This window comes from Phaenicophaeus curvirostris, chromosome 2 (assembly GCF_032191515.1).
Source record: "Phaenicophaeus curvirostris isolate KB17595 chromosome 2, BPBGC_Pcur_1.0, whole genome shotgun sequence".
NCBI lineage: Eukaryota > Metazoa > Chordata > Aves > Cuculiformes > Cuculidae > Phaenicophaeus > Phaenicophaeus curvirostris.
Window position 1 is genome coordinate 74,743,086 of NC_091393.1, and position 19,960 is coordinate 74,763,045.

Sequence of the window (19,960 nt, forward strand, 5' to 3'; positions counted from 1 at the left end):
AGAAGGCCAACTGTATCCTGGGCTGCACCATAAGAAGTGTGGCCATCAGGTCAAGGGAGATAATTCTCCCCCTCTGCTCCATTCTTGTGAGACCCCACTTGGAATGTTGTGTCCAGTTCTGGAATTCCCAACATAAGAAGGATATGAATCCGTTGGAACGGGTGCAGAGGAGGGCTGTGAAGATCATCAGAGGCCTGGAGCACCTCCCATATGAAGACAGGCTGAGAGTTGGGCTTCTGCATTCTAGAGAAGAGAAGGCTCTGGGGAGATCTGATAGCAACCTTCCAGTACCTGAAGTGGCTAACAAGAAACCTGGGCAGGGACATTTTACAAAGGCATGTATTGATAGGACAGGGGGGAATGGATTTAAATTGGAAGGGAGAAGATTTAGATTAGACATTAGGAATAAATTCTTCATGATGAGGATGGTGAGGCACGAGAACAGGTTGCCCATGCCATGGTAGGAGTCTTGGAACTGGATGAGCTTTAAGATCAATTCCAATCCAAATAATTCCGTGATTCTGTGAGCTCCAGAGGCGATGAGGCCTGGGACCCTGGGAACCTAATCTAGAATTAATGCTTTTAGCAGTGTAAACTGAATCTTCTCCTGTTTTTAACAGTCTTTAAGGAAATATTTCTTGGGTTCTTGATATTTGGATGTAATACTTCAAACAAGTAGTCAGAATAATTATGAACATTTTTTGTAGTACACATAGGTCAAGAAAGGCTCCAGGCCAGAGTAATATGAAATTATGAAGCATGTTATTACATTCACTGTGATAAAAGCTACAGTGCTGCATTTCATTCCTTAACCTGTGCCTCTACATTCTATTGCTGAGGTATTCTATGACAGCGCTTTTTTATTCTCTGTTAATCTGCTATAATTTGTTGTCTCTCTCTTTGCCAGGCCCCTCTACACTGTCATAGTATTCAGTTACTGGAGTGTGATTAGAAGAGCTTTCTCCAGCAGCATGCTATTCCCTTGTCCCCTGGCAGCATTCTTAGTATTACCTTGAGCTTCTGATAATGAGCAGTTGTGTAGTCTGACCAGTAGTATCTTATGAGTAACAAAAGGTATTTGATCTGAAGGCTTACTTACTAACTTTCACTGTTTTTAACAAATATGTCCCTCATATGTTCAGTACTGGAACAGTGCTCTCCAGCTTGTGCAGGACTTGATTTTTTGGATCTCTCTTATTATTTCTAGCTAATTGAGGACAAATAATAGTTAAGATATTAACATTTAACAGCAGTATCAGCATATTTAAGATGTTAAACAATATTTAATGTGTTAACGTTTTGTACATCCTGGTTTGCAGCCATGCGGGATATACCTATTGTGGATCTTGTGCAGCCCATGCTTACAAACAAGTGGATCCTAATATTACGTAAGTATTAGAATTTTTCTTTACTAGGCAAAGCATAAGACAATGCCATTGCAATTCTCTGAGAAGATGAACATTCTTTTTATATTCTTAAGTACTTGAAATACTCAGATTTTAGTTTTGTACTGTTTTCAGTCTTTTATGCATCTCTTCTCTTTTGACATCATTTTTGTTCATAGCTTAGATGTTATAAAAGAAAAAATGTCATAATGTTGAAATTCCGAATGTAAAAGCAGTGTTTTCAAAAATTATTGAGAATTATTGATAACTAACTTTTTAGAAGGGAAGGGAGAAAGTTGTTTTTCTTGCAGGTAATAACATTTAATTTGCTTTATTTTTACTTTATTGCTGGATGTTCCACTGCCTTTATTAAAGCCCAAGCTGTATGGTTTTGGGTTTTGTTTTTTTCTTTTTTTCTGTTGACAAGTTTTGATTGTTTAAGTATATAGAAATATTTGATCATGATTCTGCATTGGTTTTTCAGTGCAGGATTATGGGCTGAATGCTACCAGGATTCTCTTCTGCTGTGGAGAAAGTGACCAGTGTGTGTATATGATATCTGAAGTCAGTGAAAGTTACTTGTAATAATTTTAAATGGACTTCTAACTGCACAACAGTTAAAAAAAAAAGCCCCAAAAAACAACAAAACCAAACAAAAATTAAAAAACCCAACACTGACGGTAGCTTGTGCCTGCCTCTGAAAATATGAATCCAGTTATTCTAGCTTAAAGGAATATAATTCTTATGTTCTGCTGACTGCAGCATTTTTTTAAATGACAAAAATTTAAACCATCTCCAGTATTTACTCAAAGTATGTGTTTTGCAATGTTAATATAAAAACTAGCTATGTCTATCAGTGGCTTATGAGATAAAATGTTGTAATGCTCCCCAAAGAAAATGGTTTTGATTATTTCTAAACTGTTGTAAACAAAGTGAAGGTAACTAGTTTCCCTAAAATTTCTAGAACAAGTTGCATTCCCCAGGTTTAATGACATGGAGTTGACTGAACTTTCTGAATCACTTGCTCTTTTGCTGCATGGGATGTTTAGAGTTAGTCTTTCAGCTCAGATATTGCGTGTTGGCGTATTTTTGTTTCTATGAGCTCTGAAAAACTTGTAGTTTTTTATTATAGCTTGCTATAGCATTACATATGTAAGGAAAAAAAAAAATTACATCTCTCACATTTTAGTTCAGTACCGGAAACAAGGATTCTATTATTCTGAATATGAAAAGCTGAATTTCCTATAGTTTCCTATAGTCTTGTGGGAGGAGATCTAATCAAGAGCCAGGAACTGAAGACTTGATAAAATAACATCGTGATGACATGTGAAAACTTGGAGCATTAGCAAGGAATGTGCTGGTCCAAGTTGCTGATGTTTATGCAACAGCTGGATTGAAACAGCATTTGAGAATGACTTAAACTTGAAATTGGTGAAATCTTAAGTGAGGCTGATCAAGTAAATAAGTTAAAAGCTCTAAATAGATGATAAATCCATAATCTTTATCTGAGGACATGCACCCATAGTTGTCAGAGGTGGTATGTAACTGAAGGTTGTGTTGGTCCAAGAACAGCATGCAAAAATCTTTGTGTGTCTCTAACACATCATTTGGCTTCCAGATGAGTCCAGTCAGAGCAGACAGATTTCTAGCTGATGAGTGCTGTCTGATGTATAACCTGCTTAAGAGGTTTAAGGCTACTGGAAGCATCTCTGAGACACCAAGGAAGGCTAGAACATGGATTGATTTGTGGTCTTACAGCAGAGTAAAACTATTGGTAACCACCAGAAAGTATCACTTTGTACATTTTATTAAAATTGTTTCTATAAACCAAGTCTCTGTACAATTGCAGTTGTCTAAATGGTGGGCTTTTGTGTTAATTGTTGTAGCCGAAAAGTTTTCATTCTTGGGCCTTCCCATCACGTGCCCCTTTCCCGATGTGCACTTTCCAGTGTGGACATTTATAGAACACCTCTGTATGATCTCCGAATTGACCAAAAGAGTAAGTGCATGATAAACCTTGCATCTTGAAGATTGCTGAGGCTTGACTATTGACTGTGATACTGCAGTTCTGAGGACTGTCTTGTTGTTGGGCACTTAATGGCTTTTAAGTGGCTTACAAGTAAATCTGTTTTTACTGCAGTGAAAGCTAACTTCTGAAAGATCCTGGTGGTTGCAGGCATTGCTGTATTATAACCTTAATGCCTCTCTTGCTCTTGCAAGTAAAGATTTTTCAGTCTTTCCTTATCTTTTCCATTATGAGTGTGTGCCTCTTGACAAGTGATCTTTTAAAAGTGATCTGAAAGTGTTACATTTGAATAATAGCCCACTACATACCTGCCCCATTATTCTGTGAGGTATTCTGTCTGCAAAAAAAGGGCTTTAGTTTATTTCTGGCAGAGGAAAAATAGAAGAACAAAACATAGCTTTTATTTGGATATGTTATTGCATAAGACTTTTTAAACTGGCAGAGTACCTACAGAACTTAAATTCTTAGTCCATGGAATACCAGTCTCTCAGACTAAGCTTAAAGGTGCGATGAAAATAAATTTGGTATTTTGATTTTTTTTGAGGTATACCTACATAATACAATGTATTTTTCAGAAGGGCTAATAGCACAGATATATTCCATCATGACTATGATGAAGCAAGCTGTTATAGTTCAGGTTTTCTAAGCAGCATCTGCCTATGGAAATTTCTTTAGGCAATAAATGTTTTGGTGTCTGTAGAACTCTTTTATGGAGTGGAGAAGGAGGCACAGCCGTACATAAAATTATTCATCCAGTGGAGAGTTTTCAAAATGTAGTCATGACACTGTGTACCAGAAAGCACACATTAGAGTAGGAGAGATAACTTATAAATGTGGATTACCTAATCAGTTTTTGCTATCTCTAGATTTCATGATTCACTTAATATATTTTGTTAAATAATAACACATCCAGCAATGGCTCGGCTCATCAGCAATTTTTAGTTTTTTAAAACATACGATATGTTTGTGAAAATAACCATTCACTGACTGGGCAAACGTATGCATGTTTTCAAATTTGTTTTGTTTTGTGTTACGTAAATTTCTTGTCATAACAGAAAAACTTTCTCAGTATGCTAATGAGGTCAGTGCTTTAACACACTTATTTTGTAAACTGAATCAATGATGTTTGTATTGATGACTTAAGTATAACTTTAATCCTTCATTTATTTAAAAACGAGTGGCTTATGATGAAAGTCCTTGGAGGCAAGTCATTTGTTATAGTGGGCTTGTTCTGATAAAGGTGGCATTGTATCTTGCTTTACAATGTTTTGGAAAATAAAGTAGTAAAAGATAATCTTTAATTCATTTCAGTTTATGGAGAATTATGGAAGACTGGAATGTTTGAACGTATGTCCCTACAGACAGATGAAGATGAACACAGTATTGAAATGCATTTGCCTTATACTGCTAAAGCCATGGAAAGGTACTAGGGCTAATTACTACTTGTAAAGAATGAGTATTATGTGCGCTGAATGTTTGAACTACGTGTGAAATGCAGTAGGAAGTAATAATACCCTTTATGGTATATAATATCCTATATGATGTATAATACTAACACTTTCCCACCCTCCAGTAAGAATTTTGGAGAGGAGAGAGTCAGAGACTAGAATTAGTTACTGTAATAGAAACTATGAGCAGAGCAAACATTTAAATGATTAAATTGGAACACCCCTTATGAGTAACTTTACATTGACCTAACAGAGTTAATTAGACAGGCTTTCATGAATCTTTCTTATTAGGTGTTTGTTTTTGTTTTGTTTTGTTTTCATCTTTACAAGGCATCTCTGAAAGAAGTTCAAATACTAATAGGTGTTTTCTGTGGGGTTTTAAGTTAGTTTGGAGCCTTAATACTAATTCTGAAATTGTGGTTCTGTTTACACCTGCTATTTCAGATGAGTGCTTTGAATAATTTTTCATTAAAGGTGATGTTTTTTGTCAATTTGTGGTGGGTCTCCCTTCCCCTGACTTCTTATTTTTTTAACTTTTCTTCCATAGTACCTGTAATTTTTCCTGGAGTATCTATATATATCTGTGTACTATCTTGAACATTTTCATACAAATTGGAAAACTACTCAACATTTGTGCAGCATCTGTATAGGAAGAATGAAATTCTTCCTTTATTCTTGGTTTCGTATTGTCTTTTTTCTTTTTGCTTGCCTGGTGTTTTTACATTGCGACAAACATAACTACTCTTGGCAGGGGGGGCATTTATTTTCTGAAGCTAAATTAATTTCAGGTTCTAAAACAAATTCCTAGTATGACTGTAACAAATTAACTGTATTTTCAATTAAAACATGCCCTTCTAAAAGATTCTGCAATTTCAGTTAGCAAGCCGTGAAAAAAACTTCAGATGTTACTTGAATTACAATCTCTTTTCTTTTGCTTATAAGCCATAAGGATGAGTTTACTATTATTCCTGTGTTGGTCGGAGCACTGAGTGAGTCAAAAGAGCAGGAATTTGGAAAACTCTTCAGTAAATACCTAGCTGATCCTAGTAACCTCTTTGTGGTTTCTTCTGACTTTTGCCATTGGGGTAAGTTTCACTTCTCTTTGTTCTAACAGCATGATGAATATTTTGTAATGATTTACAAATCGTTTATTTTATTAAGCGTGGAATATTTACATTTCTTGTTAATCTATCTTTGAAAGTGAAATGCCTTTGTAAAGCTAAAAAAGGATTTTTTAAAAAATCTGGAATGAAAAATATTAAGGTGGTGATGTATTTCAGTGTAGTGGAGGAAATAAATGGTAAATGTATATGGGTTTATATGCATCTCTTTAGTGTTGCAATGAAATCAGTATCTGAAGTTTCTTGCTCTTTTTACTCTTCTTTTAAGCATCTCAAAGCAACTTGCAAAACTAAATAGCTAAAACTTCAATGGACATGGCAACATCCCTCTGAAGGAAATAAGTTTTTGTACATTTTACTGCTGGGTAAGGGAGCACATGGAGTATTTATGCCAATTCACGAGAAGTATCCCAGTTCATCTTAGTGGCAGAGCTATAAAGACTCCAGAAGCCTTCACCTCTGTCCTGCTTTAACACTTTATTTTTTTGTGATAATGGCTGGAAAAGGGACTGCTTTAGAAAGATGTGTTTTATGTCACACAACAGACCTTCTTTCCTTTTTTCATTACATACATATTTTACTCGTCTTTGAATTGTGGAATACATGGACGTTCATAAGAAATAACTGGGTTCTTCTGTGCCTAATGAACCATCTAGAACTGTTCGCTGAATTATCATAAACTTACTCTTTTAACCTTCATTTGCTTTGGGTTTTGTTGTGCAAGCAGAAGCTGACTCCAAGGTTGACTTTGTCAAGAGGGGTAGCAAAATGAAATGTTGCTTTGGTTTTTTTTAACTTATAAAACTGGATTCCCAGGAAATAGCAGGCAATAAGCCATACTGCAGCATCAGTTTTACATAGTAGGTTTTCCTTTAGGAATATAGCTGCCCATCATGTATTTCTTACTTTGCTTCTGGGCTGCTACTTTGGTTGCCCTAGAATTTCCTCAGTTGAGCTAAAAAGTATTAAAAAAAAATACTACTTTACAAATACTATAATTTCAATTATTTAGTAAGTACTAGGGCGTGTTTTAGCGACGGTTCTTCCCTTTTTTATTTTATACATGATTTTTGTTTCAAGGTCAGAGGTTCCGTTACAGTTACTATGATGAATCCCAAGGAGAAATTTATAGATCCATTGAGCACCTAGATAAAATGGTAAGTTTTCAGATTTGGTGGAACTAACTAACAAATTTCTCCTGTACATTACGTTTCTTTGAACACTTTAGAAGTTTCTTTAACAAAATATTACAGATTAGCTATTTTATTGAATGTATACTTTTCTTTTGTTCACTATAATGAGAATTTAGCCATTTTTTTAATTTAGCTAGTATTCTCAGTTTTACTGACTGCACACAATACATTGTGGGTATAATCTGGTAAGCATAAGTTGTGAGAATAAATGCATGTTCACCTATCTTAAATGCCCTAGTGTAATGTAATTCCTGTTAACATCCCTTCTTATGTTTTCAAGAGGCAAATAGATTGTGAATTGAGTAGTGTGGTAGTTCAGGCTTGATAGTTGCATATTGAAACAGCGTTGTGAGTGTGCTAATGGTGTCAGCAACATCCGTTTTGAGGAGGAAAGAGGAAAGATTGTAGGGGGTTGTGCTGGTCAGGAAAACGTTAAGTCACAGTTTCCTTGGGAGTAGTCTTTCCCTCGCCCCTTAATCTGTAGTAGATGATGGGGAAAAGCAGTAGACCAGGCTTCATTGCAGGCTTGGCAAATGGCTGAGAGGAATGCTAAATATGTAAAGATCATGATGGCAGTTATGTTGCATTTTCTTTGCAGTCACAGGAGCCAAGGTTTTATTTATAATTTAAAAATTATTCTTGATGTTCAAGAGTGTATTTAAGACACAGAAGAGAAGTAATTCTCCTGGAAATACCTAAAATTTGGTTTTCAGCTGTTTGGATCATGTATCTTCTGTAAAATCTGTTAGAAGAGAAAACTGTGTTATTCAAGACATGGTAATTTTTTTTCCTTGTCTTGAAGGAATGAATCGTATCTGCTGGAGAGATCTCTGGAGTTTTTTGCTTTGTGTATCCATATTAAACTCTTCAGGTTTTCACTATTCATTGCTGGAATGGAAACAGGAAATAATTTGCCTTCATTCCATTTATCCTGTTTTTAATAATTCTTGTTGTCAGTTAAGAGGTTTCTCTATAAAGACAAGTGTTTATCTACAGAATTCTAGAATTTACAGCTCTGAGTGTTTTTGCAGAAAAGCAGATTAAGGTGCATTAGCAAACATTAGTTCTCCCTTCTTAATTTTTGCAGTGAAAGCTTGTAGAAAGACTGGACTTTGGCATTTAATTAATTTTAGTGAGTACATTGCTGCACCAACTCATTCTTTTGTTAGTTATTCAGCCAAAAGAAAATGACACTTTTTATAGCATTGAAAATTATATTTAATAACTGTGAATATACTGTATAATAACTGTGAAAATACTTTTTCAATCTAAAGCTTAACTGGAAAAGTAAACGTGCTGCATAGCAGCATATTGTGGTTATTTTTTGACTGTTTATATCATGGTGTATGGGAAAACATGACTCCATATTCAAACTCTGCACAGAATAGGCTTTGCTTTCGGTGAATTTCAGAAGTTTTGGGTTTTTTTAGCGGTATTATGAGTATGCTTGGGACACTGTCCACAGTGCCTAGTTGCATTTCTCTGGCTTTTAGAAGGAGTTTGTTCGATTTTTATATGCCTCACTCAGCTGCTTCTTGTTTCCTTTCGTGAGTATTGAATTTTTTAATGTCATTTGGCATGCTAAAGAAACTTGTGTCGTTGGAACCTCTAGGCTTCTCCACAGAGGAAATATTTTTAAGATACGGACAAAACTGTACTAAAACCGTTAGAGGTTTTAACCTCTGCTGTTACTGGTCCAGTAATTCTGTTGGGCCAAACTAGGAAAGCAGCTGGCTGAGTGCTTTCTAAGCAGAAAGATATTCTGGGTTAAAATGAAATTACTTTTCTGTAGAAATGCCCTTGTAGGAAGACAATAGTCTCTTCCTTATTTAGACTGGACATGAAATACAGATGCATTATGATTTTCCTGACTAGTGCATAAACAATGTTAAATGCTTTGCGCACTGAAGATTGATTACTTAGTAACCACTGTGATAAATATTATTTGCTGTGATTTTAAGTTAGAGCCCTTAGACTCCAACATGAAATAATTACAGTAGTAAATATTGCTGGGCAGACATCAGTTTCTCTGTGGTACCGTTTAATGTGACTGCTGTTACCCTGGGAGTACCTCAAGGCACCTTGTGAAGTGACAGTGAAAGGGGTAAACAGCCCCATAGTTAATTGGAGTTCCTCAGGGAAGAATCCTCAACTGAAGAATTATAATTGAGGCACTGATGTGCAATAATTTCTTTGTATATCATAGTCTGGGCAAGACTTCTTTGTATATCATAGTCTGTATATCATAGGGGCAAGGGAAGTATTCTGTAAGATGCCATTGAAGACTAATTTTTTAAGACAGAAAATGCAGACTGCTCACTTCAGTCCTCACTGTCAGACTGCTCATCTTTTATCTGTTTGTCAAACTTTGTGCCTCTCAAGTGAATAGGAGGATTCTGTGACAGGGGACAGAACGAGAGGGAATGACTTCAAGCTCCGCCAGGGGAGGTTTAGGCTGGACATTAGGAAAAAATTTTTCACAGAAAGGGTCATTGGGCACTGGCAGAGGCTGCCCAGGGAGGTGGTTGAGTCACCTTCCCTGGAGGTGTTTAAGGGATGGGTGGACGAGGTGCTGAGGGTCATGGTTTAGTGTTTGATAGGAATGGTTGGACTCGATGTTCTGATGGATCTTTTCCAACCTGGTGATTCTATGATTCTGTGAATGCTGGCGGATAATGCAGGTGCTGAGGAGAGCTGTTGTGCAGGAGCCGTGCACAGCACAGGTGGCTCTATTGAACCACGGAATTCTGGTGGCTTCTGTGGCGCTGCTGTGGCGAGCCAGCACCTTCCACAGTGCTTGAGCCTGAGAAGGCTTCTTAGCTTGGGCATAATGTAACACCACAACTCTCTGCTTGGATGCCCAGCTCCCTGTTCTCTCTGCTGCGCCCAAACGGTAATTTTCATGTTGGTTGTTTATCTTCTAGTCTCAGAGACTCCACGCATGGAAGGGTAGTTGGACTGGCTAGTGCTAAAACCAAGTTTGTTTCTACTTCCAGAACTGTGCTACTAGTTTATATATTTTTTTTAAGTGTGAAGAAGCAGCTGAAGTAACTGCAGAGTTAAACTTCACCAGCCAGGGATTATTGGAGCATAGAAAAAAAAGCCTGTGGGTTGTTTTGTTTCGTTTGATTTTTTTTTTTTTTTCTGTGAGCTTGTAGATACTTGGCCATATTGGGGATGATATTTAAGAATGTAAGTCCTTTTAATCATATTAAGTTCATTTTGCTGGTATGTTGTAGATGCCATTTACTAACTGAGATGTGCAGTTTCTGTGTGGTGCCATAATAATGATGTGATAAACTGCAGAACCGTGTGGTGGTTTGCAATTTTATCATGTGGGTTTTGTTGTGTATTTTACCTCTGTTCTAAACTGCACCTGGCTGAGTTGCTGAAAATGATGAGCTTCGTACTTATACTTTTTAGAAATGTAGAGCACAACCTGACAAAAATGTTTCCTTTGTTACTCAACCCCATTTTAGATTGAGAAACAAGCTTGGTAGTCTTTGCTCCTCTGCTGCAATGATTTTGAAGTCCAAAAGATTGAGAAGTTCAGTACAGCTGAATGCTTATAGGCTATGTGTCAATACCTGTTTCCTGCGGGTTTTCTCCTGTCTGTGATGTATGGAGATCTGTTAGTATTTGCTGAGATGAACTGCATAGCTCTAAATGTTTTGCAGTACTGAACTGTGCATTGAAATAAGCTTACTAGGCATTCTGATAAATCCATGTCTGCTCATTAGAGACAGATGCTCAAATGCCTCTGCCCAATACGTTCCAGCAACTTAGAGCTATAAAATGAGTCTCTCCATTGAGCAGCCATTTTCACTTCTTAAAAAGTCGTGAAAGGGTTTACAAATGGATGCAATACGTTTCTTATGAGCTGTTCAGTATCTAAATAAGTCTTATGCATGTTTATTTTCACTTGAGCAAACAGTTAGCTAAAGAAAGCAGAACCAAGCTTGTGTATTGACATGTATGGTTCAGAAGTAATCGAATGGTTCAAAGACATGCTGCTTAAACTTCAGAAATGCAATGATATCTAATCACTGCTAGTTAGAGAACAGCTACCTTTATTTTTCTGGCACTCATTTAGGTTCTGTAGATCTGGAGTGAGTCACAGCTGTAATTACCAGCCAGGGCTCCAAGCACCCTCTCCATGACCTGAGAAGAGCTGAGCTCTTGCCAGCAATTGGTCAGCATAGTTTGGTTTTATTTTTCCATAAAATTTCTCTTTATGAATTCATCTTATGTCTGTTTTTAATTAAAAGTACACAAAGGTAGCGGTTATGGTTCCTGTTTTCTAATTCTTCCTGACTCCCTTGGAAACTCCAGCTCCTCTATTGTAAGCTGTGATCCAGTCTGAATAATTAGTGCATCTGCCAGATCAGCACACGCCTTTGCAGACTATTCAAGAGGTTTTACTCTTGAGGTGGAGGTCAGACTGACTGCATTGTGATTTCTCCTTTTATAACCAATGCTTTCCCAAAAGCTGGGGAAGGGGCTTGGAAAATTGTAGAAACCTTAGCAGAAATTATCTCCCTTTGTGATATCAGCCTTCCATTGTTCCCATGCAAAATGTGTGGCTCTTTTCAGTCTCTAAGGAAAACCTTCCTGTTTCATCAGCTACTTGCAAGAAGCACAGCCATGTGTTTTACTGAATTAGTGAGTGTCTGAAGCTCAATTACCCGATGAAGAGAATTAATCATTTTCAGAGGAAGGAAAAACAGAAGAGTCTGAAGTCTAATACAAGCAAAATAGCAAAGTCATGATAAAATCCAGGCAATAATTGATTTAGGCTTGCTTTAATCTACTTTCACTGTATTTGATCTGCTCTGTGGGATGGGGTAAGAGTAGGCTGTATCTGGAATTGTAGGATTCTTGTTGTTTTTAGTAGTGCAACTGTTTATGTGGACAATTTTGTTTTCCCTACGTGTTCTGGTTATCGTAGTGTGACTCTGTGGCATCATAGGTTTCACTGTGCATGGAGAAAAGGATGTCTATATGTGACTGCCTCATGTAAAGTGGAAGCATAATCTCCTGGCTGTTATTTTTCTGTCATGCACCAACTTTCTAGTGCTTTAGACGTGTTCTGGATCTGCTTTTTATGCTCTGAGCAGATGGTCAGGCTGTGCCCAGATCAACTGCCTTGCATACCTGGTGTGTCTAGGATGCATTACACTTGCCACATGCTTGAGTTCCATGTGTTGTATATTGATGATTTGTCTTGGATTTTTGGGCATCTGGAAGTCCCAGGAAGTGCTCAGCTCTGTGCCCTGTTACCAGTGAGAAGACTAGTAAATTTGTCTGGTTATTGCTATACAAGATCGTATGGAAGGAGGGCACCTTTGGAGGTGGGGATCAGCTAGTCTGTGGGAGGAGATTTTTTTTTTTAATATGAGCTTCACTATGTCTGCCATCATAGCTTCACAGGTCTGTGGATTGTAGACAGCTTTGGAAGAGCTCCTGCACGCTTAGTTTGGTGAGGGATGGCAACAATATAACTGCAAGCTAGAGGTTACATGCTGAGATTCCCTTCTTACAAAGTAGAGGTTTTTTTCTCCTGAAATTTTCTATGCTGTCTTAAATAGGTGATGTATAAACATCTGCTTATGAATTTGTGAAGTAATCATTGCTATTGATTATTTTTCAGGGTATGAGCATTATAGAGCAGCTAGATCCTGTATCTTTTAGCAATTACTTGAAGAAATACCATAATACAATATGTGGAAGACATCCTATTGGCGTATTATTAAATGTAAGTAACTTTTGATTTGTTGAAAAATGTAGCTTTTAGCACAGTGCTTACTTCTGTCTTGAAGGCAATTTTGCTGGAGTATTTCTTAGTTCTTAAATGCAAGTGTTGAACTAACTTATTTTTCCACGTGTTCACAACTTGGTCTACAAGTTCCCATGTATTGCATATAGACAAATGTAAGCTTTTATAATGGCTGAGGATTTTTGGTTCCCTTAGGTAGATGAGGTACCATGTTCTTTTTGAATATCTATGAAGTACAATCATTCACCTTCTCTTGGCTCTAAATAAGCAAACAAATAAATCTGTCTCCCTGAAGAAGTAATCTACACACGTTACATCTTTGATTCGGTACTTGGAATCACATATATTTTTTTTGTATTGATATTAGCTAGCTATTGTGAGTGCCTTGGGATGTCTGGCAGAGTTTGAGTTTTGATGAGGGGTATGATGAGAGATAGCAGTGCACTGCACTAATGCTTGCAGAGGCAAACTGATAAATTAATGGCAATTAGAATTCAGATTGACTGGTACTTTCTAGTTACCATATTCTGCTTTGGTGGTGCAGTCCAAGTGTAAATCTGGCTTAACTTAGTTGTCTGAATTGGATCACAGCTGCTTTACAGAATTGCTGGAGTCATGCAGATTTGTCATGTTGCTTGAGTGCATCTCACTGCAGTTTTACTTTAAATCAGCTCTGAAACAGGAAGCATATTAGCTTTTTTTAAAAGGGAAAACTTAATTCAGAGGAAATGCAGTCTCTATGGAGACCATATAGATGAATCTTTTAAAGCAGAGTCTATAAAAGTTTGGATGACCAATATCAATATTGGTGGATACATATAGCAAAATTCAGTATTATGACAACTCTGCAAAAATATTGAACTCTTAATCTCAGGTAATGATTGGCTTTGCAGTTAATTTGAGCTAAATTCTGTTCACTCACTTTTACCAGTTGTCATGCTTAAATTCTTGATACATTCTTTTTCCTTAATTGAAGAAATATGATCCAAAAAGTGTCAATAGTGTTTTTTTTTCCTGTTACGTATGTGTTTCTGTATAAGTTCGCTGTGGAACTTGAAAGCGTTGTTTCTGAAGGACCTGTTTTGAAAGGTTGTTTAGTATTCCATTATAGAACTGTATGAATGTACACAGTGCAGTGAGAGGAGCATCAGTAAATGAAATGGCACAGAAATGGGATAGGTGGAGGTGCTTATATAGTTATGTGAGATGGTGCAAGGACCCTTGGGTGAGGGGAGAGGACTGAGGTCTAGAAAATGTCATAGTGTCATTGATAACTTTATTGAAACAGGTTTTTGGTTTTTTTTTTTTTCCTCTCTACAGGCTATCAGTGAGCTCCAGAAGAATGGAATGAATATGAGCTTTTCATTTTTGAATTATGCTCAGTCAAGCCAGTGTCGAAACTGGCAAGACAGCTCAGTGAGTTATGCAGCTGGAGCACTTATGGTCCACTGAACCACTAAATGCTCAGGGATGGCACCTGCACACACTCTGTATACGGGGTCCGAGCCTAGCCCTTTCAAGAATACAGTCCCTGGTCTTTGGGTATACTGAAACCTCAAACTAATAGAACTCTCTTCTTTTCTAGTAGGTGTAGTCCTTCCTTAGTTTCAACACGTTAAAAAATGCTTTCTTGTTTAGGACAATGGAAGGAATGCTGGTATTGAAACATGTTGTGGATTTTTTTTTTTTAAAAGAAATGGCTGTGAAAGCTCGGTGGCAGACAGTCCTTACAAATACAACATGTAAAGCATTTACCATATCCTAAATTTGCACTCTTTGCAGACCTGTGCACATATACTCAGCTTTCAGAATAGTTTTGCAAATTGTAAACGGAAAAAGGGATGGAAGCTTTTTAATAAAAGAAAAAAAAGGAAAACAATGCATTTATAAATGATCCTGTATTAGAATATAATGAAACTCCAGTATAGTCAGTTACTACCCGTGATGTACAACAGATATCTTCTATTTTAGTTGCTAATAAAGGGCTACACAAACCAAAATAGTCTGATTTAAAATTATTGCTTTGTGTTCTGTATGTGGCTGCTTGTCATTAACAGTCTTTATCCTCAGTTCTTATGCTTGATAATTCAGACAGTCTGTAAAATACTTTAGAATGTATTTTATATTCAACATTTGTTACAACTACTTCATTTACAGATTTTTTTTATCTTAAACCTGCACTGAGTTCAGCTGTGCAAAAGAATTTTAAAAACCTTTTGTATATTCTAAATAATTTTGGTTTACAATTATCTATAAAACAATATCTTTTAGTATGTGATACAAATTTGTATCAGAAAAACACTTTTAATGATTTTTATGCTCAGTTTGATTATTAAAGTGAAATGGATGCAGTATTTTTATTTGAAATGACTTAAAATTGAAAACAAATAGTAGCTTGAAAATTATAATTCTTAGAGTATCCATCAAGTATTTATAGGCTGCAAAAGCCATACAGTGCTCAGATCAAGCAATTATTCCTCAAAGACTTAATTGGAAGGGGAAGGTAAGGCTTTGTATTTTTTGTTGGTGTTTTTTTTTTTTTTAACTTTATTCTTTATTTTTTGACTGTGGGTAGAATTGTTTCATATTCCTTAAACATCATGACATCTTAGGATTTCTTGAACTTTCTTCCAGCCAAAATAATGTTGCGATTCTTTGAGTTATCATTCCTGAAGACTTCCTTTTGTTCTAATAAGAAATGCAAAGTAGGATGGCAATACTGGCTCATTATCTAAATGGAGATTTCATTCCCTGATATTTCACCTGCTGTCAAGCAACCTCCTGGTATATTCAGCTTTTCTGGGTGGCAGAGGGGAATTTCAGAATTCAAGTCAGACTATCTTTGGACGTTGTGGGAATTGCTGCATACAAAGTCTTTAACTGAAAGTGTACCAGACGTCTTGAATTTTTTTTTTTTTTGAAGTACCCTTTGCTAACAGGCACTGCTTGCACCACATCTATTATCACAGTTGGCCACCATTTTCATAACAACAGGTGAATGCTCCATTTACAAAATGAACTACTTTGCATATGTTCAGAATCCATTCCAAATGCCAAACTCCTTTGCACATCCATTCGTTTAGTTGCCTTACTCCTCTGCCGCGTTCTTACAGACTCAGCAGCAGACAGGGGAAATTACTTTCAGATAACTTTTGACAGACCAGCAGGAAGACTGTGCAGGTAAAACTGAACTGGTAGCCAGTCTTTATAAATACTTGTCTGACTATGCCTTATTAAAAGTAGTTTCGTCTTTTCAGTCTTTGAATACGAATTCAGTTAGGACTCGGGTTTCTTTCAGTCTTATGCCAAATGCTCAATCTCATTATTGAAACACGTAGTTAACAGCAATCTTTGCCCTGGAGGTAAACATAGTAATTAGCTCCTGGATACAAATGCTTAAGTTACATCTTAGTTCTGTAAGATGGTTTTAATAAAACCATAACATAACTGTGAGAGCTTCAAGGAAATTGATCAGCCATTTTGCTCAGCACAATGTTATGAAATATCTTACAGTGAAAGCACTTCACATGTAAACTGTATCATGTATGTCAAAATAAAGTTTCTAATTAAAATGGGAATTTCTGTGCCTACTAATAATAACCACCAATGACAGTTCAGAAGCCCACTCAGAGAGAAATTTTAAGCTTTGTGAATTCTGCTCTAACTTCAGAAGGACTTGTAAAAACTCTGAAAGCAGAAAAGACCCAGCTACAAAGAACTCGGATTTTTTTTCTCTTTTTGGTGGGGTTGGAGGGAATCAGCTTTGTGTGCTTTGTTTCTTGTTGTGTCAGTTTAAAATGTGTCAGAAGAAGTAAATAATCTCCTGAAAAAGATATTCTCTCAAGGCTATAGTTACGTTATTTTAGCTTTATCATGCATTTTATTCTCGCTTAAATATACATTTAAATATAGCATTTTGGGACAAGAGTCTGTCTAGTTAGAAAATATTGAATATTTGCAGTCCTTTTCATGTCTGTGGAGGCTTCTATGCGTAGGATAGCTGAGCTTTGACTGCTCTTCTGGTGCAATAAATCCAGCCAGGGGCATGGTTTTCATTTAAAAATTTTGGCTTTTTAGAGAAGTGTTCAATGCATGAAAATGTTGGTTAAAATACTTCTTTGTTTTTCTGTTCTTGCGTTGCTCACAAAAGAGTTTTATGGATTCTGTTTTTTAAAATGGGCTCTTCAAAAACTGCTTTTAGAGTACTGTCAACTGAATTCTTAATTCTTCAGCTTAATGTTTTTGACATTGAAATGGAGTGGTAGGTCTTCCACTGCTTTGGGTTTGGATCAGCAGAAGCAGGAGAAAGTACAGGCATAAGCAGCAGCCCCACAGTGGATGCCTCTGTGCTCTCAGCATGGTGGGAGTTAGCTGTAGCTACTTAGACTCTCAGCCTTCACCAGGTTATAAAAAACATTACTTGAGGGGCTTTGATCCAGTGTTATGGAACTGAATTCTTACTCCAGTGCAGTCGCCTTTCTTGGAGCCTCTGGAAATGCTGAGTTTGCCCACACATTTTTTTAGCCCTTGCTCTTGTTGTTTCCAGTCAGGTGCTTATTGCTGTATCTTGGGGGGTTCTAAATGTTGCTGTAGACTTTAATCATTAATCTGGAATTGAGATCTTGAGCACTGAAGTGTGTGTGTGAGAGTGTGTGTGTGTGTGTGCGCGCGCACACGCAGATTTGATGCCTGCCCATGGAGTCTCCCCGTACTTTGGCATACTGTTTTGGTGGTTAGTGTAGGGTTTTTCCATTTCACATCTGTCCTTTTCCCCTTACTCCCTCAGGAAAAAATGCTCTCCTCTGCATCAAAGGAAGCTTTGCTTTCAAATGACATCAGTCACCATAATTTGCAGTTGATATTTCCTCAGGCTGAGTGCAGTGCGCTAACTAGCATGTGATCCACCCTCAAAAATTGCCCAAACTATTACATTCATCAAGAAATGTTTAAAGTCCTTGTATAGGTGACCTTTTGCCTTCTATTTCTGTGAGAAACTTTCTGAAACTAGGCCTTTAAGCTAGCCTGTGAAAAGATAATTGGTGTGAAGTAAAACTGAATTTCAGGATCCAGTTTAGTGTACCCCAAAGATGTGACATCCAGATGGCCTTTTCAATAGATGGTTGCAAAACATGATTTGGAATTGGTCCGTAGAGATGAACTGACTTTGTTCTTTCAGTAATGCAAAATCTATTGCCTCTACTATAATTATTTTAATTTCTTTTTAAAATATAAATTTATTTTCTTACTTGATTTTTGTTTAATTCTGAAAACGATCTGTCCATGCATACAGCAGACAACTTCCAGATGCCTGGTGTCATTTGGGGGTTACTCCAGCATTAGCTGAAAACTCATCATTGGCTTCTTCCTGTCTTCTCTGGTACGTACTGAGTATGTGCATTCCCTAATGCCAGGGTCTGAGACATTGGTCATATTGCTTATATTCTAGGAATGAAAATGCCACGGTAGTGATACCTCTAAATTAAGAAAGAGATTATGTCAGTTTGCTTACTTGTGGGTCTTTTTGGTTTTGGTTGGTTGAGGGGTGGTCGTGGGGTTGTGGCAGAGGCTTGGATCTTTTTGGAAAGAAAATAGCCACTCTTCTAATTTAATGTCAGCAACCGTTCTGCTCTCCTATTAGTGAGCTGATATGATGCGAAATGTTGCCCAGCTCAGGTAGGGGCTGGATGCAGTGGTGGGCAGCCTGTTAGAACTACTTCAAAGAGAAGAAATATTGGAGGATTTTGTCAGGTCGGGCTCAATTTATTAGAGCTCAAGGATGAGAATCCTATGCTGACATCTTTAACTTACAGGTAAATAAAGTGTCTTTGGTCTTTATGCAAGGTGACTGATAGATCCCCTTACCCTGTAGGTTTGTAAGTCAATGTGTTTGGTTCTCAGTGGATTTAAGAGAAGTGATTATCTCAGCCCTGTGAGTTCCACTGACATTAATGTGAATATGTATTCCCTGTAAACAATTCTATATACCTCTTTCAAAGCTTATGAAACCGAAGTTATTTAATTACTGTTTTCACACAGAAATATATTATAATTCAAGTAGTTGTATTTAAATCCTGTTAAAGAATTATCCAAGGCTTAATATGCTGTGAGTGAATCCAGTAATGAAACTTGAGACAAGTGATACAGTATCTGCTCTGTATATGACAAAGACTTAAATGACAAGAAGAATAAAATAGTATTAAGCATTAAGCTAGGAATGCTCCAAACCTAAACTTCAGATTCTGGTTTTTTTCCCTCCAGTGAATTATGAAAAATGTATAATTACTTTCCTGAGCCTCTAACTGTAGCTTCAAAAGACTCAAAAGGCCAGTGCTCTTGGGTGAAGTTTTTTCTTAGGTAAAATGTATTTATTATCTTTTTCTTCTCAACTTTTGCAGCAGACAGTTGAGCTAATTGCAGCTCAGGCGCTAAGATACTGAGGCTTGACTGAGCTGTTGGGCTGCATGAGCAGGTAGGGAAAGGCATCCACTAGGATATGTTGGCTGATACTTAAATGACCTTCAATTTGTCTCCATGAATTAGAAGCACAGAATCACAGAGTTGTTTAGGTTGGAAAAGACCTTTAAGATCATTGAGTCCAACCATAAACCTAGCACGGCAAACTCCACCACTAAGCCATGTCCCTAAGCACCACATCTGTATATCTTTTAAATACCTCCAGGGACAGTGACTCAACCACTTCCCTGGGCTGCCTGTCCAATGCTTGGCTACCTTTTGGTGAAGAGGTTTCCCTAATATCCAATCTAAAGCTCCTCTGACACAACTTTAGTCCATTTTCTCTTGTCCTATATCTTGCTACCTGGGAGAAGAGACCAACACCTACCTTGCTATAAACTCTTTTCAAGCAGTTGTAGAGCGTGATAAGGTCTTCTCTCAGCCTCCTCCAGACTGAATAACCCCAGTTCTCTCAGCTGCTCCTCCTAACGCTAGTGCTCTTGACCCTTCACCAGCTTCACTGCCCATCTCTGGACATGCTCCAGCACCTTGGTGTCT

The 19,960-nt window shown here is 37.2% G+C and overlaps 1 protein-coding gene across 1 annotated transcript in view; it reads left to right on the forward strand.

Moving 5' to 3' along the window:
* The window catches only part of MEMO1 (mediator of cell motility 1), a 28,436-nt gene extending 13,487 nt beyond the window's left edge, over window positions 1–14,949 (forward strand). The window contains exons 3-9 of the mRNA XM_069852512.1: window positions 1,320–1,388; window positions 3,272–3,384; window positions 4,723–4,834; window positions 5,802–5,944; window positions 7,061–7,137; window positions 12,824–12,928; window positions 14,270–14,949. Of these exons, the coding sequence (XP_069708613.1) occupies window positions 1,320–1,388; window positions 3,272–3,384; window positions 4,723–4,834; window positions 5,802–5,944; window positions 7,061–7,137; window positions 12,824–12,928; window positions 14,270–14,401 (751 nt within the window). The 3' untranslated portion in view covers window positions 14,402–14,949. The remainder of the gene's footprint in view (window positions 1–1,319; window positions 1,389–3,271; window positions 3,385–4,722; window positions 4,835–5,801; window positions 5,945–7,060; window positions 7,138–12,823; window positions 12,929–14,269) is intronic.
* The last annotated feature ends 5,011 nt before the right edge of the window (window positions 14,950–19,960 follow it).